Source organism: Dendropsophus ebraccatus, chromosome 8 (genome assembly GCF_027789765.1).
Source record: "Dendropsophus ebraccatus isolate aDenEbr1 chromosome 8, aDenEbr1.pat, whole genome shotgun sequence".
NCBI lineage: Eukaryota > Metazoa > Chordata > Amphibia > Anura > Hylidae > Dendropsophus > Dendropsophus ebraccatus.
The window spans coordinates 81797227-81817386 of record NC_091461.1 but is presented as its reverse complement, the minus strand read 5'-3'; the positions used below and the strand labels follow the sequence as shown (position 1 = coordinate 81817386).

At 44.6% G+C, this 20160-nt stretch overlaps 1 protein-coding gene across 1 annotated transcript in view; it reads left to right on the top strand.

Moving 5' to 3' along the window:
• The window catches only part of PRPF19 (pre-mRNA processing factor 19), a 54094-nt gene that overhangs the window by 14007 nt on the left and 19927 nt on the right, over window positions 1-20160 (top strand). Inside the window, exons 3-4 of the mRNA XM_069980762.1 lie at window positions 958-1034; window positions 8721-8862. Coding sequence (XP_069836863.1) covers window positions 958-1034; window positions 8721-8862 — 219 coding nt within the window. The remainder of the gene's footprint in view (window positions 1-957; window positions 1035-8720; window positions 8863-20160) is intronic.

The window sequence follows — 20160 nt, the reverse complement described above, 5'->3', positions numbered from 1 at the left end:
CAGTGACTGGCTGAGCGGTCTGTCAGCTAAGACAGGCCGCTCTGAAGCTGCTGCTGCGCGCGAGACACGGGAAGAAGCAGCGCAGGAGAAGCCCTGCAGTCTGGAGAGGTAATGTATGGTTTGTTAAATCGTCGGTCGCCTGCCACTCACTGCTATTCCATGTAGTGGTGCGCGTTTGGTGACCGATGATTTTAGGCTTGCACCTAAATAAACGATCAGCTGATGACACGATCATCGGCTGTTGGTTGTCGAATTATCGCTCCGTGGAATAGGCCCTAAGTGTATTTAGAATTTGGTGCTGAAATAAGCTTCTAAAGACATGTTCTACCTTCTGCATACAGAGGAACTGAAGATGAAGATCTCCACTCCATCTCCATAGCTCCAGTGAGAGACTCAGCGTCATGCAAATCTATGGCGCTAGGTCTTTCACTGGAGGCAGTAGTGGAGACAGAGTGCTTCAGTTCAGATAGTTATTTTTTGGGGAAAAAATGCTGAAGGTTCATGGTAAGTCTCAGGATTTTTGGGGGTCCAAGAGGTCAGACCTCCACGGATTATAAGGTGATAGTTAGAGATGAGCGAACCTCAAGCATGCTCGAGTCCATCTGAACCCGATCGTTCGGCATTTGATTAGCGGTGGCTGCTTAAGTTGGATAAAGCCCTAAGGCTTTCTAGAAAACATGGATATAGTCATGTTTTCCAGACAACTTTAGAGCTTTATCCAACTTCAACTTCAGCAGCCACCTAATCAAAAGCCGAACGATCGGGTTCGGATGGATGAGTTTCGCTCATCTCTAGTGATAGTATGTTTTAGCCTTAGCCTTAGGGATATTCCCATGTTCTTTGTTACAGTCCAGATGGCAGTTGTTCTTTACCAATGCTGCACGTACGTAAATGGGTTGTATAATAAATTCAATGTTTGGAAAATGAATTGATTCTTACATTATGTGCCTACTTTAGTTGCTCACCCAATTCGTCCAAAGCCACCTTCCGCTACAAGTATTCCTGCAATCCTAAAGTCTCTGCAGGATGAATGGGTAAGTGTTTCCTCCTATACTTTCCATACAAGCATGTAAATGCTGCTAATCTTTTCTGTCTCGTTTTTTTTCCTGCCTGCTGCTCAAATGCTTTCACATACTGATGCATATCTGTCCTTTTATGAAGTAAATAATGACAATGAATGTTACATGTGTACATTATATGTACACATACACACAAACTACATGGCTTATTTTTGTCTAAAAACAATAGATTAGTCTAAAAACAAAACAATAGATTTGTCTAAAAACAATACATAATAAAACTATTGTAATGACAAAAAGACATACAAAGACTAGATATGCACAGACTTGTACAAAAGGGGTATTCCAACATAAAACATTTAGTAATGTTTCAGAATGGAGCAGCGATTTACAGCAAGTTCTGGCATTTATGTTGTGGACAGGGGGGATAAGAGTTTTAACCCCTTCAGGACCAGGCTAATTTTCCGTTTTTGCGTTTTCGTTTTTTCCTCCTTGTGCTTAAAAGACCATGGCACTTGCATTTTTACACCTACAGACCCACATGAGCCCTTATTTTTTGCGTCACCAATTGTACTTTGCAATGACAGGCTGAACTTTTGCATAAAATATGCTGTGAAACCAGAAAATAATTATATGCGCAGTGAAATTGAAAAAAAAAACACAATTCTTTTTCTTGGGGGGGGGGGGGGGGGTCGTTTTACGCCGTGTGTCCTATGGAAAAACTGATATGTTATAGATGTTCCTCAAGTCGTTACGATTACAACGATATGTAACATGTATAACTTCTATTGTATGTGATGGCCTGTAAAAAATTCAAACCGTTGTTAACAAATATATGTTCCTTATAATCGCTCCATTCCCAGGCTTATAGCGCTTTTATCCTTTGGTCTATGGGGCTGTCATTTTTTGCGCCATGATTGTGTGTTCTTTCTATCATTACCTTAATCGCGCATATGCAACTTTTTGAACGCTTTTTATTACAATTTTTCTGGATTTGATGCGACCAAAAATGCGCAATTTTGCACTTTGGGATTTTTTTGCGCTTAAGCCGTTTACCGTGCGAGATCAGGAATATGATTAATAGTTTGGGCGATTACGCACGCGGCGATACCAAACATGTTTGTTTATTTATTTTTATAACATGGGAAAAGGGGGGTGATTCTGACTTTTATTAGGGGAGGTTTTTTTTTATTATTAACACTTTTTTTTTCAAACTTTACACTTATACTAGAAGCCCCCCTGGGAGACTTCTAGTATAAGTGCACTGATCACTCATTGATAATAATAATAATAATAATAATAATGCTTTTATTTGTATAGCGCACACAGATTCCGCAGCACTTTACATAGTTTACATAGTTGATCTATCCTGTATATACTTATACAGCATAGATCGATGAGATAGGCACTCGTTTGCTTTCGGCACGAGTGCCAAGCTGGGATCAGCACCATCTTGCCGGAGACCCCGGCCGGCACCACACACGGAGATCGCTCCTCCGGGACAACGATCTCCGCCACCACGGAAGTGGTGGATCCGGTAATCGGATGCAGCTGTCTTCTTTGACAGCTGCATCTGATTACCTTATTAGCAGGCACGGCGATCGGACTGGCCCGCTAATAGCCGCGGCCCTGGGCTACATGAGGCACCCGGGACCGCGGTGGTTCAGAGCGGGGTCGACGCGCGGCCCCGCTCTGAACGCCAGCACCCGCGCCGGGTTAAATTAGATTACTCCATTTAGTCAAGTATAAAAAAAAAATTAATGAAAAAAAAAGCTATGGCTGCTTTGTAATTTTAATGCATTCCACCAGTGTAAAAAAATTCAAATAGTTTCAGAAAAATCTGCAACCTTTGTAAGAACAGCTACGTACATGTAAGAATTAAACAGAAATAGAACGCTCTGAGGCAAAAATGAAAAATAATAAACTGCAGTCCTTGAATTGGCTTGGTTTATAAACTGGTAAAAAGTTCTGTAGACCAAAAAAAAAGCCTTAACCCCTTGGTGACCGCCGATACGGCTTTTTATGGCGGTCACTAATGGGCCTTATTCTGCTGCCATCAGCTTTTTAGGCGATGGCAGAGAATAAGGTAGTGGCGCAGTAAGGCCCCCACCCCGTCATCCCAACTACCGGAGGTAGCTGAGGGGTTGGGGCAGTGTGTGGGGTCCGTCCCGGCCGGCCCCCGTACCGGCGATCGCAGCTATTAAAGTTATAGCGGCGGCCGGTACCGGGCATTGCCGGCGGCGCCGTATGCTTTCATCTCTATCATCTCATGATTTCATCTCTATATACTGTATACCGCTGATCGCCTGTTCCCAGTGCAGGGATGCACTTTTTATCCCCTGTCACCATAAATCATTGGTGACAGGGGATAAAACGTGAAGTCACCCCCCCACCCCTTATACTTACCTGATCCAGGGAGGTCCTTCCTCCTCAGCGTCCAGACTGCTTCTGAAGTGCGCATGCTCTTCAGAAGCCGTCAACTCTGAAAATTTAAAACTATGATTACTGTGATAGAAAATATCATAGTAGTACAGTGGAAAAAAAGTGTAAAAGCACAAGGAAAAATATACAAATAAAATAAAATACACTTTTTATTATAGTAATAATAGCGGTTTACTCCCAGATTACCCGTAACCGCCCCAGGTTGCCTGTAATCACGCCAGATTGCCAATGACTCCCTCCAGATTGCCCGTAATCACGCCAGATTGCCGTAACCACCCCAAATTACATGTACCCACCCCAGATTACCTATAAGCACTTCATTTTGTCCGTAACCACCCCAGATTGTCCGTAGCCACCCAAGATTACCCGTGACCACCATAGGATGCCCGTAATCACGCCAGATTACACGTAACCCCCCCAGATTGCACGTAACCGCCGCATGTTGCCCATAACCTCCCCAAATTGCCAGTGACCCCTTTCAGATTGTCCGTAATCACCCCAGATTGCCCATAACCACCCCAGATTGCCGTAACCACCCCAAATTACATGTACCCACCCCAGATTACCTATAAGCACTTCAGTCCACCCCATGTTGCCCGTGTCCTCCCCAGGTTGCCCGTAATCTCATTTCTTTTATTTTATTTTAGTAACTGCACTATTTTTATAACTTACTAGCTGCGGTTTTGCTCCAGCAAATTGGCACTCCTTCCTTCTGAGCCCTGCTGTGTGCCCATACAGTGGTTTATGCCCACATATGTGGTACCTTTGTACTCAGAAGAACCTGCTTTACAGATTTTAGGGTGCATGTCCCTTGGGAAATTGAGAAATTTCTAATTAAAAGAACATATTATTGGAAAAATTCTAGTTTTTAATTTTTACTGGGCAATTTTGAATACTTTCCTCTAATACCTGTGGGGTCAAAATGCTCACCACACCCAAAGATGAATTATTTGAGGGGTGTACTCTATATAACTTTCGGACATTGGTTAATTTAATTAAAAAAAATATATATATTTGCCAGAGTTCTCCCTTTAAGTGTATGCTCACACTGAGCAAATGTGGCAGAATCCCGCCTGCCTCAGTGTCAGACAGCATCTCTATGAGAGGGCTCGCTCAAAGAATTGACATGTAAATATACATGTCAATACCCTACCCTAAATATGTTTAACATAACTTCAGTTACACAATAGGTTATTTTTTACCACATTTCCTTATTTTTTTTTATTATACCAGACCATGGCCTTCCAAACTTTTTTGCAGTGCTAGAGAACCATTTTTAAAGCTGGGGTCACAAATCAGCAGGAAGGGTAATTCTATTTACTTTTAGATCCAGTCCTTTTTCCTGCCTCCAAAAACTACATTTGTGATTCACGCCTTTATCTTTAACCCCTTCCCTCCGCAGGACGTACCGACACGTCTTGCGGCGGGTGGGGAGGTTCAGAGAGCGGATGCATCTAACTGTGCTTTACAGCCCCTTCCCTGATGTCCAGTGGCCGGAACTACCCCCCCAGCTTGGCATTCTTTTATATGTGGTCTGCAGCAGACCATTATTATAGAGCACCGATCTGATGGATTAGTGCTCTATTATATACACAGCATTGATCTCAATGGGAGATCAGTGCTGTGTATATTGAAGGCCCCCAGGGGGCTTCTTATTACTGTTAAAAAAAATTAAAATAAAAAAAAGTATTTTTAATAATAAAAAATCTTCTCCCCTAATAAAAGTTTGAATCACCCCCCTTTTCCCATTTTATAAATAAACAAACAAACATATTTGGTATCGCTGCGTGCTTAATCGCCCGAACTATTAAATTATAATATTCTTGATCTCGCACGGTAAACGGCGTAAGTGCAAAATTGCGCATTTTTAGTTGCATCAAATCCAGAAAAATTGTGATAAAAAGTGATCAAAAAGTCACATATACGCAAGTAAGGTACCGTTAGAAAGTACATATCATGGCGCAAAAAATGACACCTCACTTAGCCCATAGACCAAAGGATAAAAGCGTTATATGGTCAGAGGCGACGTGCGGTCGCCAGAGGTGGTCATAGGCGACGTGCGGTGGTCATAGGCGACATGCTGTAGTCAGAGCGGAGTAAAATCTCGCCATAAGTCACCCCATTTTGGAAAGTGCACCCCTCAAAGAATTCATTTTGGGGTGTGGTGAGCATTTTGACCCCACAGGTATTAGAGGAAAGTATTCAAAAGTAGACAGTAAAAATGAAAAACTCGAATTTTTCCAATATGTTCCTTTAGTTTGAAATTTCTCGAGGAACAGGAGAGAAAATTCACCCCAAAATCTGTAACGCAGGTTCTCCTGAGTAGAACGGTACCCCATATGTGGGCATAAACCAATGTAGTCAGAGCGGAGTAAAATCTCGCCATAAGTCACCCCATTTTGGAAAGTGCACCCCTCAAAGAATTCATTTTGGGGTGTGGTGAGCATTTTGACCCCACAGGTATTAGAGGAAAGTATTCAAAAGTAGACAGTAAAAATGAAAAACTCGAATTTTTCCAATATGTTCCTTTAGTTTGAAATTTCTCGAGGAACAGGAGAGAAAATTCACCCCAAAATCTGTAACGCAGGTTCTCCTGAGTAGAACGGTACCCCATATGTGGGCATAAACCAATGTATGGGCACACAGCTGGGCTCAGAAGGGAAGGAGCGCCAATTAGCATTTTCTGTGCAGATTTTTCTGAAGAAGTTTCTGAGCACCAGGTGCGTTTGCAGAGCCCATGTAATGTCTACAGAATAGAACCCCCCCCAAAAGTCACCCCATTTCGGAAAGTACACCCCTCAAAGAATTCATCTTGGGGTAGGATGAGCATTTTGGCCCCACAGGTATTAGAGGAAAGTATTCAAAATTGGCCAGTAAAAATGAAAAACTTGAATTTTTCCAATAATATGTTGGTTTAGTTTGAAATTCCTAAATTTCACAAGGAACAGGAGAAAAAATGTACCACAAAATCTGTAACGCAGGTTCTCCTGAGTACAACGGTACCCCATATGTGGGCATAAACCACTGTATGGGCACACAGCAGGGCTCAGAAGGGAAGGAGCGCTAATTTGCTGGAGCAAAACCGCAGCTAGTAATAGTTATTAGAATAGCGCAGTTACTAAAATAAAATAAAAAAATTAGATTACAGGTAATGTGGGGTGGTTACGGGCAACCTGGGGTGGTTACGGGCAATTTGCTGTGGTTACGGATAAACTGAAGTGCTAATAGGTAATCTGAGGTGGGTACCTGTAATCTGGCGTGGTTACGGGCAATCTGGAGGGGGGTCACTGGCAATTTGGGGTGGTCAGAGGCGACGTGCTGTGGTCAGAGGCGACGTGCGGTGGTCGCGTGCAATCTGGGGGGTTACATGTAATCTGGCATGATTACGGCAACCTGGGGTGGTTACGGGCAACCTGGGGGGGTTACAGACAATCTAGAATTGTTACGGATAGACTGAAGTGCTTATAGGTAATCTGGGGTGGGTACATGTAATTTGGGGTGGTTACAGGCAATCTGGGGTGATTACGGACAATCTGGAGGGGGTCACTGGCAACGTGCGGTGGTTACGGGCAACGTGCGGTGGTTACGGGTAATCTGGGGGGTTACGTGCAATCTGACATGATTACGGGCAACCTACGGTGGTTACGGGTAATCTGGGGGGGGTTAGGGGTAATTTGGGAGTAAACTGCAATTATTACTATAATAAAAAGTGTGTGTTTTATTTTTTGGTGTGTTTGTCACTTTTTGTACTTTATACATTCATTTTCACTATATTACTATGATTACTGTGATATTTTCTATCACAGTAATCATAGTTCAGTGACAGAGACCAAAGTGGTCTCTGTCACTTAAAATTTTTAGAGCTGGCTGGTTGTGGAGCGCATGCGCACTTCATAACCAGCCAGGACGTCGAAGAGGAAGGAGCTCCAGGATCCGGTAATGTATAAGGGGTAGGGGGGGTGACTGGGGGACGGGGGCGACTTGGGGGGTGGGGGGACATCACTTTTTATCCCCTGTCACCAATCATTCATGGTGACAGGGGATAAAAAGTGCCTGGAGCACATGGCACAAGCGATCAGCGGTATATAGTATATACCGCTGATCGCTTGTACCGGGACCCCACAGGGGGGGTCCCGATGACTGCCCCATGCTCTCCGCTACCTCCGGTGGCGGAGAACATGTGGCTTTCATTCATTTTTCTTTTTTGATCACTGTGAACAGACATTAGTCTGTTCACAGTGATGGCGGCGGCCATCTTGGATCCAATGGTTGCCGCGGCAGGGGGGGTTAGTGACTGGGGCACTAGGGGGGCTGATCTGGGGTCTGATTTTACTTATTTCATCTGAAATGCAGCAGCGGCATCGGCCCATTAGTGATCGCCGTTTCGGCGGTCACTAAGGGGTTAATGGGGGTCAGCTGCGGGATCGCAGCTGATCCTCATTATTTCCGGTGCTGTACACAGATGAGAGCTGGCTCGCTGTCCCTGCAGCGATGCCACTCTCATCACAAAGCCTCTGTCAGTCAGAAACTTATATATACATTCCTACTGCACGGGGCATGTGCAATAGGAACGTATATATACAGATTGCTGACGTGAAGGGGTTAAGGAACATTTAGTATTTTTTAAAGGTTTAATTTTTTAAAAGCTGTCAAATAAAATAAGTCATGCAAGTTGCAAATCGTTGCAATCGTATCGACTTGAGGAACCTAGATAACACGTCAGTTTTACTATAGGCTACTTACTATATGCTGGTTTCGCAGCATATTTTATGCACAAATTAAGTCTGCCATTGCAAAGTACAATTAGTGGGGCAGAAAATAAGGGCTCATTTGGGTCTGTAGGGGAAAAAATGCAAGTGCTGTGGCCTTTTAAATACAAGGAGGAAAAAATGAAAACGCAAAAGTGAAAATTGGCCCAGAAGGGGAAGGGGTTAACACAGTGTTTTAGAAAAATGTTGTATTATAAGAAGTACAGAAAAAAAGAAAAATGATCTGTAAAGGATCCTGTCGCTGCCACAGAAATTCTCCAAGTAGTTAGGTTGCAGGAGAAGTTTTGGCTTTATTAGCACATAAAAAAAATGTTAAAGCAATAATGGATAAAAACAATGATGTAAAAAATATTTTTTACCCTTCATCAAGTTATAAGGAGAGTATAAAGATAAGGCCAAAAATTGTTACTTAGTAGCTTAGTCTACAACGATAAACTATGCAAAAAGTGGTAACTTTCTAATCTTGTGTTTTTATATATATATTTTTTAGGATGCAGTAATGCTCCACAGCTTCACTCTGCGGCAGCAGCTACAGACAACTCGCCAAGAACTTTCTCACGCTCTCTACCAACATGATGCTGCTTGTCGTGTCATAGCACGTCTTACTAAAGAAGTAACAGCTGCACGAGAAGGTACAGTCTTTACTTGTTTACAAGTACAAATTGCTATTGTTAAAATAATTAGAAATGATAATTGTTTAAAGTAAATCTGTCAGCTGCAATTCACATTCTACTTCCACACTGTTAGAAAGCTGTTAGGTTAAAGGGAATGTGTCACAAAGGAAAAAAAAATGGAAAGTGAAATTGCATATTTTTTTTTTTTTTTTTGTTAACTTGTGTTTTTTATATTTTTTATAAGTAAGGAAATATGAAAAATTAACAATCTAATTTTTCATATTTCCCAGTGATGCCCACCAGGGGGAGCTCCAGCAGAAAACTGCTCATTAAAGTAACCTGAAATACGGCAATGCTGAAAAAAGAGGCAGTCTCTGCTCAACTGCTGTGACATTATCACCTCCCCCCTCTTTTCACAGAACAAAGAGGGGAAAGGAGCAGTGCCATTTTTTTTGTTGTCTGTATAGCAGTACAGATACAACAAGCGTGTCCCCAGCCAACTTTACAATACACCTCAGCTCTGCTCCAGATATCTAGAAAATCTGGATACAGTCCTGCAAACTTCAACCAAGAACTGTATCCCACTTTTCCAGACATCCAGAGCAGAGCTCAAATGCAGCCAGCTGACAAGCCGACAGCTGTGCGAAGCACTTCACTACTACCATTAATTTGCTCCTCCCTGATGTACACTCAGACAGCTCACACAGGCAGCTCGTACATGCACACTCATACAGGGAGATCGTACATGCACACTCATGCAGGGAGATCGTACATGCACACTAATGCAGGGAGATCGTACATGCACACTCATACAGACAGGTGGGTCTTCTGACAGTGAGTCTTCTGGCAGCTGCTCCTGGCACTCCAAAGCTACCCTCGGATCTCCATCCTCATGCAGCTCCCTGATCAGGCTCCAGTAGCCACTGACCATACCACATACCTCAGCTACTGTAGAATCCCTTACTACACGCCTCAGCCGCGGCAGAACCTGCATGCTACACCTCAGCTGCGGCAGAACCTCCATGCTACACCTCAGCTACTGTAGAATCCCTTACTACATATCTCAGCTGTTGCAGAACCTCCATACTACACCTCAGCTGCAACAGAACCCCATACTACACCTCAGCTGCTGCAAAACATCTTACCACATGTTAGCCTGGCATTACATATACAGATGCAGTGTAGTAGCCATAGGCAGTGTCCCGACATTGGGAAGGAAGGGGTTAACACAGTGACTGCTTTTATTTTTATTACTCAGGTCAGTGTGACACTTCTCTGCCGCCTCCTCCACTCACTATCTCCTCAGGCCCAGCTTCCCCTGTCCCAGCATTAGGCACTTTACCTCTCTAAGCTCCCCTCCCCCCTCCTCCCTGCTGCCGGGCTCCGAGCAGGAGGAGAGAGCCGGGCTACCTGCTGAGGTCAGTGCTGGGCACAGTGCACATTCTCTGGGGGCTCCGTAACTATGGCATCTGGCTCCCTCTTCAGCTCTGTGTGTGTGAGCTGCGCATGTCAGCACTCAGCTACATTGCAGCAGAAGGGACGGGAGCCATCTATTGACTCCTATGTACTGAGGGCTGCCATAAAGCAACTGTGTATGTGTCGTGCAGGGAGTCATACACAGATGCTGCTGCAAATGGCAGCCCCTAGGACAGCACATTATTGTTAATTTTACAAAACATAAAAACAGGAATCAAAGTCTAACTATTTTTAAAGACATTAATTAAATGAAACAAAAATAATAATAAAAAGAAAAAAAAGGTGACACATTCCCTTTAACCTCTTAAGGACCCATGACGTACCGGTACGTCATGGATCACTGTCACTTAAGGACCCATGACGTACCGGTACGCGGGTCTTTTAAGAGGGCGCCGCGGACCGGCCGCATGCGATAGGGAGAGATGACCTCCAGAAATACACTGCAGCCCCCCCCCCCCATGCCGACGATCGCCGCTATTGGCTTATCAGTTCAGATCAGCCAATAGCGGCGATCGGAACCTTTCCGGGCCATCGGTGACCCGGAGAAAATGGTGGTCGGTGCTGTCCGAGGACGGCACCGACCACCATTACTGTAAAAAGTAATGGTGGTCCCGGTGACACCGGCCCGATCGCCGTGAACGGCCGGCCGTTACCGGACGGCCGTTCACGGCGATCAAAGTCCCCAAAAATTATAAATAGTTATACTCAAAGTTATACTCACCTGTCCCGGGGTCCTGATCGGCGTCTTCCGGGTTCGCGGCGTCCTCGTCTTCTCGTTGGGTCTTTGGCTTCTTCCGTGCGACCGACTTTTTTGGCTTTTTTTTCGGCTTTTTTCGACTCCAGCGTCGTCTTTTTTCGGATTTTGCGCTCTGCTGCCCTCTAGCGGCTGATAAGTGTAATACACTTATCAGCAGCTATAGGGATGTTCAGTATGTAATAAAGTTTTTTTTTTCTATTTTCCGCACCCTATCGCCACGAAAGTGCGCTGCTAATCAGCAACTCCTCCTTTTTGGCGTAGGGTGTTTTTTCTATATCCTACTGCCACGGTTTGCTGATAAATGCCGCACATTTAAGTGCCGCGGCATTTATCAGCAACACCATTTTTGGCGTAGTTTTTTTTTTTTTATACTTACTGTAAAAAAACACGTAAAAAACACTACATTACACCACACTACACTACATTGAATAAAGTTTGACCCTACACCACTACATACCCCATATACCAATCCCTATATAAAAGTGGCCCCCGCCGTGTTTTCGGTGTCGGACGCATACGCGGTTATTGCCTCCGACACCGAAACAGCCAGTGAGGATGAATGGGGGGATCCTTCGTTCCTCCATTCATCCTCATCCTCCAATAACTAATCTGGGGGTAGCGAAGCGTACACTGCCTCCCAGACTCGTCTTTTCCGCCAGTACCGTCCCAATAAGAGATGACGGTATGGCGTGAAATTCTACTAACTCTGTGGGAGTACCTCAGGGTACACTTACAGATTTAGGGTACGTGCACACTGCGCAATGACGAAGGATGCATGGGCGGATTCCATCGTCCGTCCAAAGAATGAATAAGTTGGACGGAGAGCAGTATCCGCCCGTGCATAGAATGGAGTCTATGACACAGACGGAGACGTGCGCCCGCATCAGTCCGCCAGTGGGTACCAGTTGCGGAATGCACAAAGGGTTATCCTTCGCCATTCCGCAGTGTGCACGTACCCTTAGAGTGTATGAAGGAAGGGACACCCAAATCCAGCCCCCAGATGCCCCCCCATCCTCCGAGATAGTGGGAAGATCGTTCGGGAACTGATCTTCCCACTGCTGGATAAAGGTTACCACCTGGACGGGGATAACTTTTATACCAGCACCCCCTCTTCCGGTCCCTCGCTGCCTGAGCTACTGTAGCTTGCGGCACGATCCGAAAATATCAGAAGTAGTAATAAAGCCCTAATATTTAGCAGCCATGGAGCGGAACCAGCGCTTCTGGATATGATGGACCCCGTATCGCACCAGGGCAACATTTTCCAGGTGACGTCCCGCACACTGGAAAACAGGAGACCCCAGAAGAAGTGAAGAGTGTGGCGTAACAGGGGGATCATGAAGGACGCCATTTTCCAGTGTGACGCCTGTCCTGATCACCCCGGCCTCTGCATACTGGATCGCTTCAAGTCGTACCACACGTCATTGGAGTTCTACATTATCTAAATTCTGGCCCTTATTCCTATTTCAGGGGTCACGTTGATGCGGGGATTATTCTGATCGCCATTATAGAGTCGGGAAAGAATTTTTCCCTGTGATGAGGCTACTGTCGTCTGCCTTACGAGGGTTTTTTTTCCCTTCCTCTGGATCAACACAGGTTGAATTTGACGGACACCTATCATTTTCAACCTTATAAACTAATAATTGGCCTAATACCCCCAAATAAATTAGAATTGTGCCTTTTCCCCAGCTAAATAGATATGGCCGCCATTCCCATTAGAGGATGCCATGATGCAATTACAAAGCCTCTGTGTGGCCAGGACAGTAGAAACCCCCCACAAGTGACCCCATTCTGGAAACTACACCCTATAAGGAATCTAACAAGGGGGGCAGCGGGTATATGGCCCCCTGGTGACAGCCACATTTGGGACGTGAAAATGAAAAATTTTTTATTTTTTTATTTTCACGGCACATGTTCTACACATGTGCCCGTCACCAGTGGGGTCCATATGCTCACTGTACCCCTCATTCGATTCCTTATGGGGTGTAATTTCCAGAATAGGGTCACTTGTGGGGGGTTTCTACTGTCCTGGCAGCACAGGAGCTTTGTAATTGCGACAAGGCCTCCATCCTCCATTCCAGCCTCTAAATGGCGCTCTGTCCCTTTGGTGGCTTGCCCTGTGCCCATATGGCACAATATGTCCACATGTGGGGTATTTTTGTACTCAGGGGAAATTACCCTACACGTTTTGCGTTTTTCTTTTTTAACCCCTTGTGGAAATAGAAAAAAATCAAGGCTAGACCAACATTTAGTGTAATTTTTTTTTTAATTTTTACTCTAAATCATTGATCTTGTCATGATTTTTTCATTTTCAAAAGGGGCTAAAAGATAAAAAAAAACACAATGTGTAGAGCAATTTCCCCTGAATACGGAAATACCCCACATGTGAACATAAAGCGCCATGTGGGTGCAGGGTAAGCCTCCAAGGGAAGGAGCACCATTTGGTTTTTTGAGGCTGGAATGGATTTCGAGGGGCCATGTTGCATTTAAAAGGCCCCTGTGTTGCCAAGACAGTTGAAACCCCCCACAAGTGACCCTATTATGGAAACTACACCCCTCAAGGAATGTAACAAGGGGTGTAGTGAGCATATGGACCCCACTGGTGACTGACACAAATGTGGAACAATGTGGTGTGAAAATGAAATATTAAATTTTTTACACTCTAATGTTGGTCTAGCCTTGAATTTATCATTTTCAGAAGGGGTTAAAAGAGAAAAAAAAACACAATGTGTAGAGCGTAAATACCCCACATGTCGACATAAAGCGTCATGTGGGCGCAGGGCAAGCCTCCAAAGGGAAGGAGCGCCATTTGGATTTTGGAGGTTGGATTTGGATAGAATGGATGATGAACGCCATGTCGCATTTACAGAGCCCTTGTGCTGCCAAGACAGTGGAAACCCCCCACAAGTGACCCCATTCTGGAAACTACACCCCTCAAGGAATCTAACAAGGGGTGCAATGAGGATATGAACCCCTTGATGACGGGCACATTTGTGCCGTGAAAGTGAAAAAATGAAATTTTTCACTTTCACGTCACATTGTTCCACATTTGTGCCCGTCACCAGTGAGGTCCATATGCTCAATGCACCCCTTGTTAGATTCCTTGAGGGGTGTAGTTTTAAGAATTGGGTCCCTTGTGGGGGGTTTCCAGTGTTTTGGCAGTACGATGTGCTTTTGCAGAGTTTGGGGGGTGCAGTTTATGAAATGGGGTGCTTTGTGGGGCTTTCTAACATACAGTCCCCTTAAATACACTTTAAACCTTAACAGATTATCAGATTTTGAAATTTTACTGAAAATTTGGAAATTTGCTGCTAATGTTTTACGCTTTCTATTGTCTAAAAATAATGAAAGATAGTTTAACCCTTTAAGGACAGAGCAAATTTCGATTTTTGCGTTTTCGGTTTTTCCTCCTTGTGCATAAAAGGCCATAGAACTTGCATTTTTCCACCTAGAGACCCACATGAGCCCTTATTTTTTGCGTCACTAATTGTACTTTGCAATGACAGGCTGAATTTTTGCATAAAGTACACTGCGAAACCAGAAAAAAATTCAAAGTGTGGTGAAATTGAAAAAAAACCTGCATTTTGTTTATTTGGGGGAAATGTGTTTTTACGCCATTCGCCCTGGGGTAAAACTGACTTGTTATATATGTTCCTCAAGTCGTTACGATTAAAACGATATGTAACATGTATAACTTATATTGTATCGGATGGCCTGTAAAAAATTTAAACCATTGTCAACAAATATACGTCACTTAAAATCGCTCCATTCCCATGCTTATAGCGCTTTTATTCTTTGGTCTATGGGGCTGTGTCAGGTGTCATTTTTTGCGCCATGACATGTTCTTTCTATCGGTACCTTGATTGCGCATATACGACTTTTTGATCGCTTTTTATTACAATTTTTCTGGATTTGATGCGACCAAAAATGCGCAATTTTGCACTTTGGGATTTTTTTGCGCTGACGCCATTTACCGTGCGAGATCAGGAATGTGATTAATTAATAGTTCGGGCGATTACGCACACGGCGATAGCAAACATGTTTATTTATTTATTTATTTATTTATTTACTTTTATTTATAACCTGGGAAAAGGGGGGTGATTCAGACTTTTATTAGGGGAGGGGGCTTTTTACTAATAATGACATTTTTTTTTAAACTTTTACACTTATACTAGAAGCCCCCCTAGGGGACTTCTAGTATAAGTGATCTGATCTCTCATAGAGATCTCTGCAGCATAGATATCTGATCTGCTGCAGAGATCCATGAGATAGGCACTCGTTTACTTCCGGCTGCTGCAGCCGGAAGTAAACGAGTGCCGAGCCGGGGACGGCGCCATCTTGGAGCGGTCCCCGGCCGGCTTCATTTACGGAGATCGCTCCTCCGGGATAACATCCCGGAGGAGCGATCTCCTCCACTAGACACCAGGGAGACGCTGGATCCGGTAATCGGATGCAGCTGTCATGTTTGACAGCTGCATCCGATTACTGTATTAGCGGGCACGGCGATCGGACCGTGCCCGCTAATACCTACGGTCCCGGGCTACACGCGGCACCCGGGACCGGCGCGGTTCACAGCGGGGCCGCCGCGCGGCCCCGCTCTGAACTCCCTTACCGGCATCAGGGCGTAAATTTACGCCCGATGTCGTTAAGGGGTTAATAAATGCCGCCAGCATAAAGTAGACATGTTGGTAATGCTACTTAATATATAATTTATGTGGTATAACCATTTTCTGTATAAGCAGAAAAGTTGGAAAAATGCATTTTTTCACAATTTTTCACGCTATTTTGGTTTTTTTCATAAAGATTCGTTATAAGTATCGACTCCAATTTACTAGAAATGTGAAGTACAATATGAGAAAACAATCTCAGAATCAGCCGGATAAGTAAAAGCATCCCGAAGTTATTAATGAATAAAGTGACACAGGTCATATTCATAAAATTTGCTCCGGTCCTTAAGGCCATTTCAGGCCCGGTCCTTAAGGGGTTAAGGAGGCATATAGGGTATTTTTTTTACTTACCGTAAATCATCTTTCTTGTAGTCCTAAGCAGCAGCATGAATGGGGAAGATTATCTCCCTGCAATGATAGGACAGATGGTAACAAGAAATTAAAGACTTAATTGAACCCTGCCTATAAGAACCTGGCCTACCCTAGGCTCCTTGTGTAATCCTAACGACAATAAATAATAATAAAAACATTGGGAGGGTAGTCCGTGCTGTGGCTTAGGACTACAGGAAACATAATTTACGGTAAGTAAGCAGCAGCACGAATGGGGATGTAGCAAGCCACATAAAAAGGGGAGGGAACAATTATTTGCCATAACCACCCTTCTGCTGAATGTTGTTCATATTACCTAATGTCCAGGCTATAAGTAGGAAGCAGTTATGCATTTTTTCAATGAGTACAGAATTCCTGGACATGGACATTGCACTTGTAAAGGGAGCTCTAATAGGCTGAGGTACTTTAAACCTGTCGTCCTGGTAAAATACTGAGTAGGCTGTATTATCCACTTAGACTTAAAGGATTTGCAGATTCTTGCTTTTCCTCAACTCTTCTTCATTGAAGGGTTTCAGCTGGAACAAAGGCGACTCAATCTGTCGATTTGTTTTAAATTAAAGATGCAACCTTTCGAGTAAAATTCTCACCAACGCCCAATCCTACAGGAAGATAAGGTAGGGCTCAAAGCCCCAGTGCTGGAATTTTACTTACCTGATTTGCTGAGGTAATAACTGACAGAAAGCAGAGTTTCTGAGACAAGAAGTCAACTGGCAAAGTCTCACAAGCATAGCTGATCCGCTAAGAGTTCCAAACCCCAGCTGGGGATGTGTCTGAGATTGTAGGCCCAATTCTCTGGATGGCCTTGATAAATCTCTGCATGAGCCCCATCATGCAATAATCTTCTGTCTAGGATCACAGAGACTTGAACTCTGATGTTTGCAGGGGTTTTAATCTTTTCTTTAAACATTCTGAAGAAATGGATTGTAACAATGAAAATGTGGAAGAGATTTTCACCCACCAGACTTCAAACATCCTCTTTACCTTCAGGTAGGTTCTATGGGCAGTTGTTGCTCTGGACTGAAGAAGAGTGTTCACCACTTTTGACAGCATATCAATTTCCATATTGTTGAATGCAGACAAACTTCGGACCAGCCTGCCCTCTTAAGTTATTAACTGAGGGTATACAGAAGCCTCCAGATTATTCCTCTGGGATTAGCATCAGGAGAGAACGCCATGCTTTTAGATAATAAGAGGCTATCATGAAACCAGAGACTTGCTACTTGCAAGATTTTCAGACTCAACTCCCAGCGGCCATGCCAGGTGTGGGCAATGTCTGCTACTCTGTCAGTAGCTGAGGAGACTGGGGGAGTTCCCAGAAGATTATCTTAGGCAGGTGCTCACCATTGTGAGCCATGCCATCTTGGGTCAATAGGGGCAAAGAGGATGACCAAGGCCCAACCTTGTCTCAGGTCCTGTGAAACTCTGGGCTTTATAGGAGTGAGGAAAAAAAGGTTTTACCAATTTGAACCTTCCATGGGAAGACTATGCCATCTATCCTCCATGCAATTTACCATAAAACTTCTGATCCAGAGACCCTTCCTCTGACAGGGTTACATCGCAGCATAGCTTGTCAGCAAACAAAATGCCTCTGCCTCCAGTAGTAATGCTACTGATTTAGTGCCCCTATAAAGATCGATATGCGCCATCCTAGATGCGGTTTTGACCTTATACTGATAGCTTCCCATAGATTGATGTGCTGAAGTGGACTAGTATTCCCTTCATCCTTCAAATGTTGGTTGACAGCAACATCTCTGATGGGGTTTAAGGCCTCTTTGCTCGCTGCTTCTGCATACAAGCGCCCCACTGTGTGCTTGATATATCAGTGGTTTTCTATACCCACTTCATTGGGAGACTTGCCATTGAGCAGGAAAAGTTATCCTTGTCTCTGGATGTTAATTCCAGTGCAGACATAAGACCCAAGGGTATCAGATGAAGTGACAGCAACTGGGAAGTTCCGAGAACCCTGAATTGTTCCATGCCAGAAACAATGATGAGCTTAAATTTTCTCAAACAGTCAGAGTACGATAGACCTCACCTTGGTGACTGTAGATGGAGCCAAGCTGATTCTAAACAGAAGGGCTGTAAATTGAAAAGTATGTCACTTGCTTGGTACAAAGGTCTTGATGTAAAGGAATACGCAGTTTTGGCTGCAGAGAGATACATGCAGGTATACATGGTCAGATAACGTCCTTCTAGGAGGCAACTACAGAGCATAAATCCTCCATACCGCACCTTCCTTAGATTGTGAAATTCAATATGATAGCCTTTCCTAACATATAACACTGTTACATACCTCTCTCATTATGGAAAAAAAAATTGTCAGAAAAGACAGTCACGAGTTCTTGTCCCGATCCCCAAGGCCTCCGAGACGTCTGGTCCTTCTTGTGCAGGATCCCTTTCCTGCACCTTATGTACTAGAATTCCTACAGAATGTGAAACAAAAGTAGGAGTTCCTTTTCTTCTTATTAGACTGGGGCAGATAATGGACCTGATCATAACAAAAAGGACTTTCATGAGAATGTCCAATACAGATCCAACAATTTTTATATTGGAGTGAACATCTGCCCCCTTTCAACAAATGACCTGTCTCCAAACTCTGGGGATCGGGCAGCCAACTATACTGCTCAACTGTAGTAATAGACAAAATTTTATTATTATTTATTTTTATTGAAAATCACTAAGAAAAAAAACTTTGATCAAGGTCTTTGTTCATCTGAAGGAGCCATGAACTTGGACTCCATCCAGTTAAACCTGTAGATCAGGGGTACTCAACAACTTTTAGTAAAGGTCCACTTACCGGGGTCTATTGTCAGGTGAAGGTCCGAGCTGAACATCAGTAGGAAACGTGTTTTGTTACTTTGTCACAAACGTTCAACTATTTATATACAGAATTGCTGCTTATTAGCGGGAAAACTGGCATTTTTTTCTCTCTGACCAGGCCTTTGATATTAGGTACAAAGGGGGTGACTGCCCTGGTAGTATATAGCCAACCTGTTGCTCCCCCAGTAGTGTATAGCCCCCCCTGTGCGCTCTCCCTCAGTAGTATATAGCCCCCTGTTGCTCCCCCAGTAGTATATAGCCCCCCTGTGTGCTCTCCCCCTGTAGTATATAGCCCCCTGTGAGCTCCCCCCAGTAGTATATAGCCTCCCCATGCGCTCTCCCCCTGTAGAATATAGCCCCCTGTGAGCTCCCCCCAGTAGTATATAGCCCCCCTGTGCGCTCTCCCCCTGTAGTATATAGCCCCCTGTGCGCTGTCCCCCAGTAGTATATAGCCCCCTGTGCGCTGTCCCCCAGTAGTATATAGCCCCCTGTGCGCTGTCCCCCAGTAGTATATAGCCCCCTGTGAGCTCCCCCCAGTAGTATATAGCCCCCCTGTGCTCTCCCCCTGTAGTATATAGCCCCCTGTGAGCTCCCCCCAGTAGTATATAGCCCCCGTGAGCTCCCCCCAAGTAGTATATAGCCCCCCTGTGAGCTCCCCCCTGTAGTATATAGCCCCCTGTGAGCTCCCCCTGTAGTATATAGCCCCCTTGTGCGCTGTCCCCCTGTAGTATATAGCCCCCTGTGAGCTCCCCCCAGTAGTATATAGCGCCCCTGTGCTCTCCCCCCAGTAGTATATAGCCCCCTGTGAGGTCCCCCCAGTAGTATATAGCCCCCCTTGTGCTTTCCCCCTGTAGTATATAGCCCCCTGTGAGCTCCCCCCTGTAGTATATAGCCCCCTGTGAGCTCCCCCTGTAGTATATAGCCCCCTGTGAGGTCCCCCCCAGTAGTATATAGCCCCTGTGAGGTCCCCCCTGTAGTATATAACCCCCTGTGTGCTCCCCCTAGTAGTATATAGCCCCCTCAGTAGTATATAGCCCCCTGTGAGGTCCCCCCTGTAGTATATAGCCCCCTGTTCGCTCCCCACAGTAGTATATAGCCCCCTCAGTAGTATATAGCCCCCTGTGAGGTCCCCCCTGTAGTATATAGCCCCCCCTGTGCGCTCTCCCCTTGTAGATGCCCCCCAGACAGAAAAAAAAAAATAACAAAAAC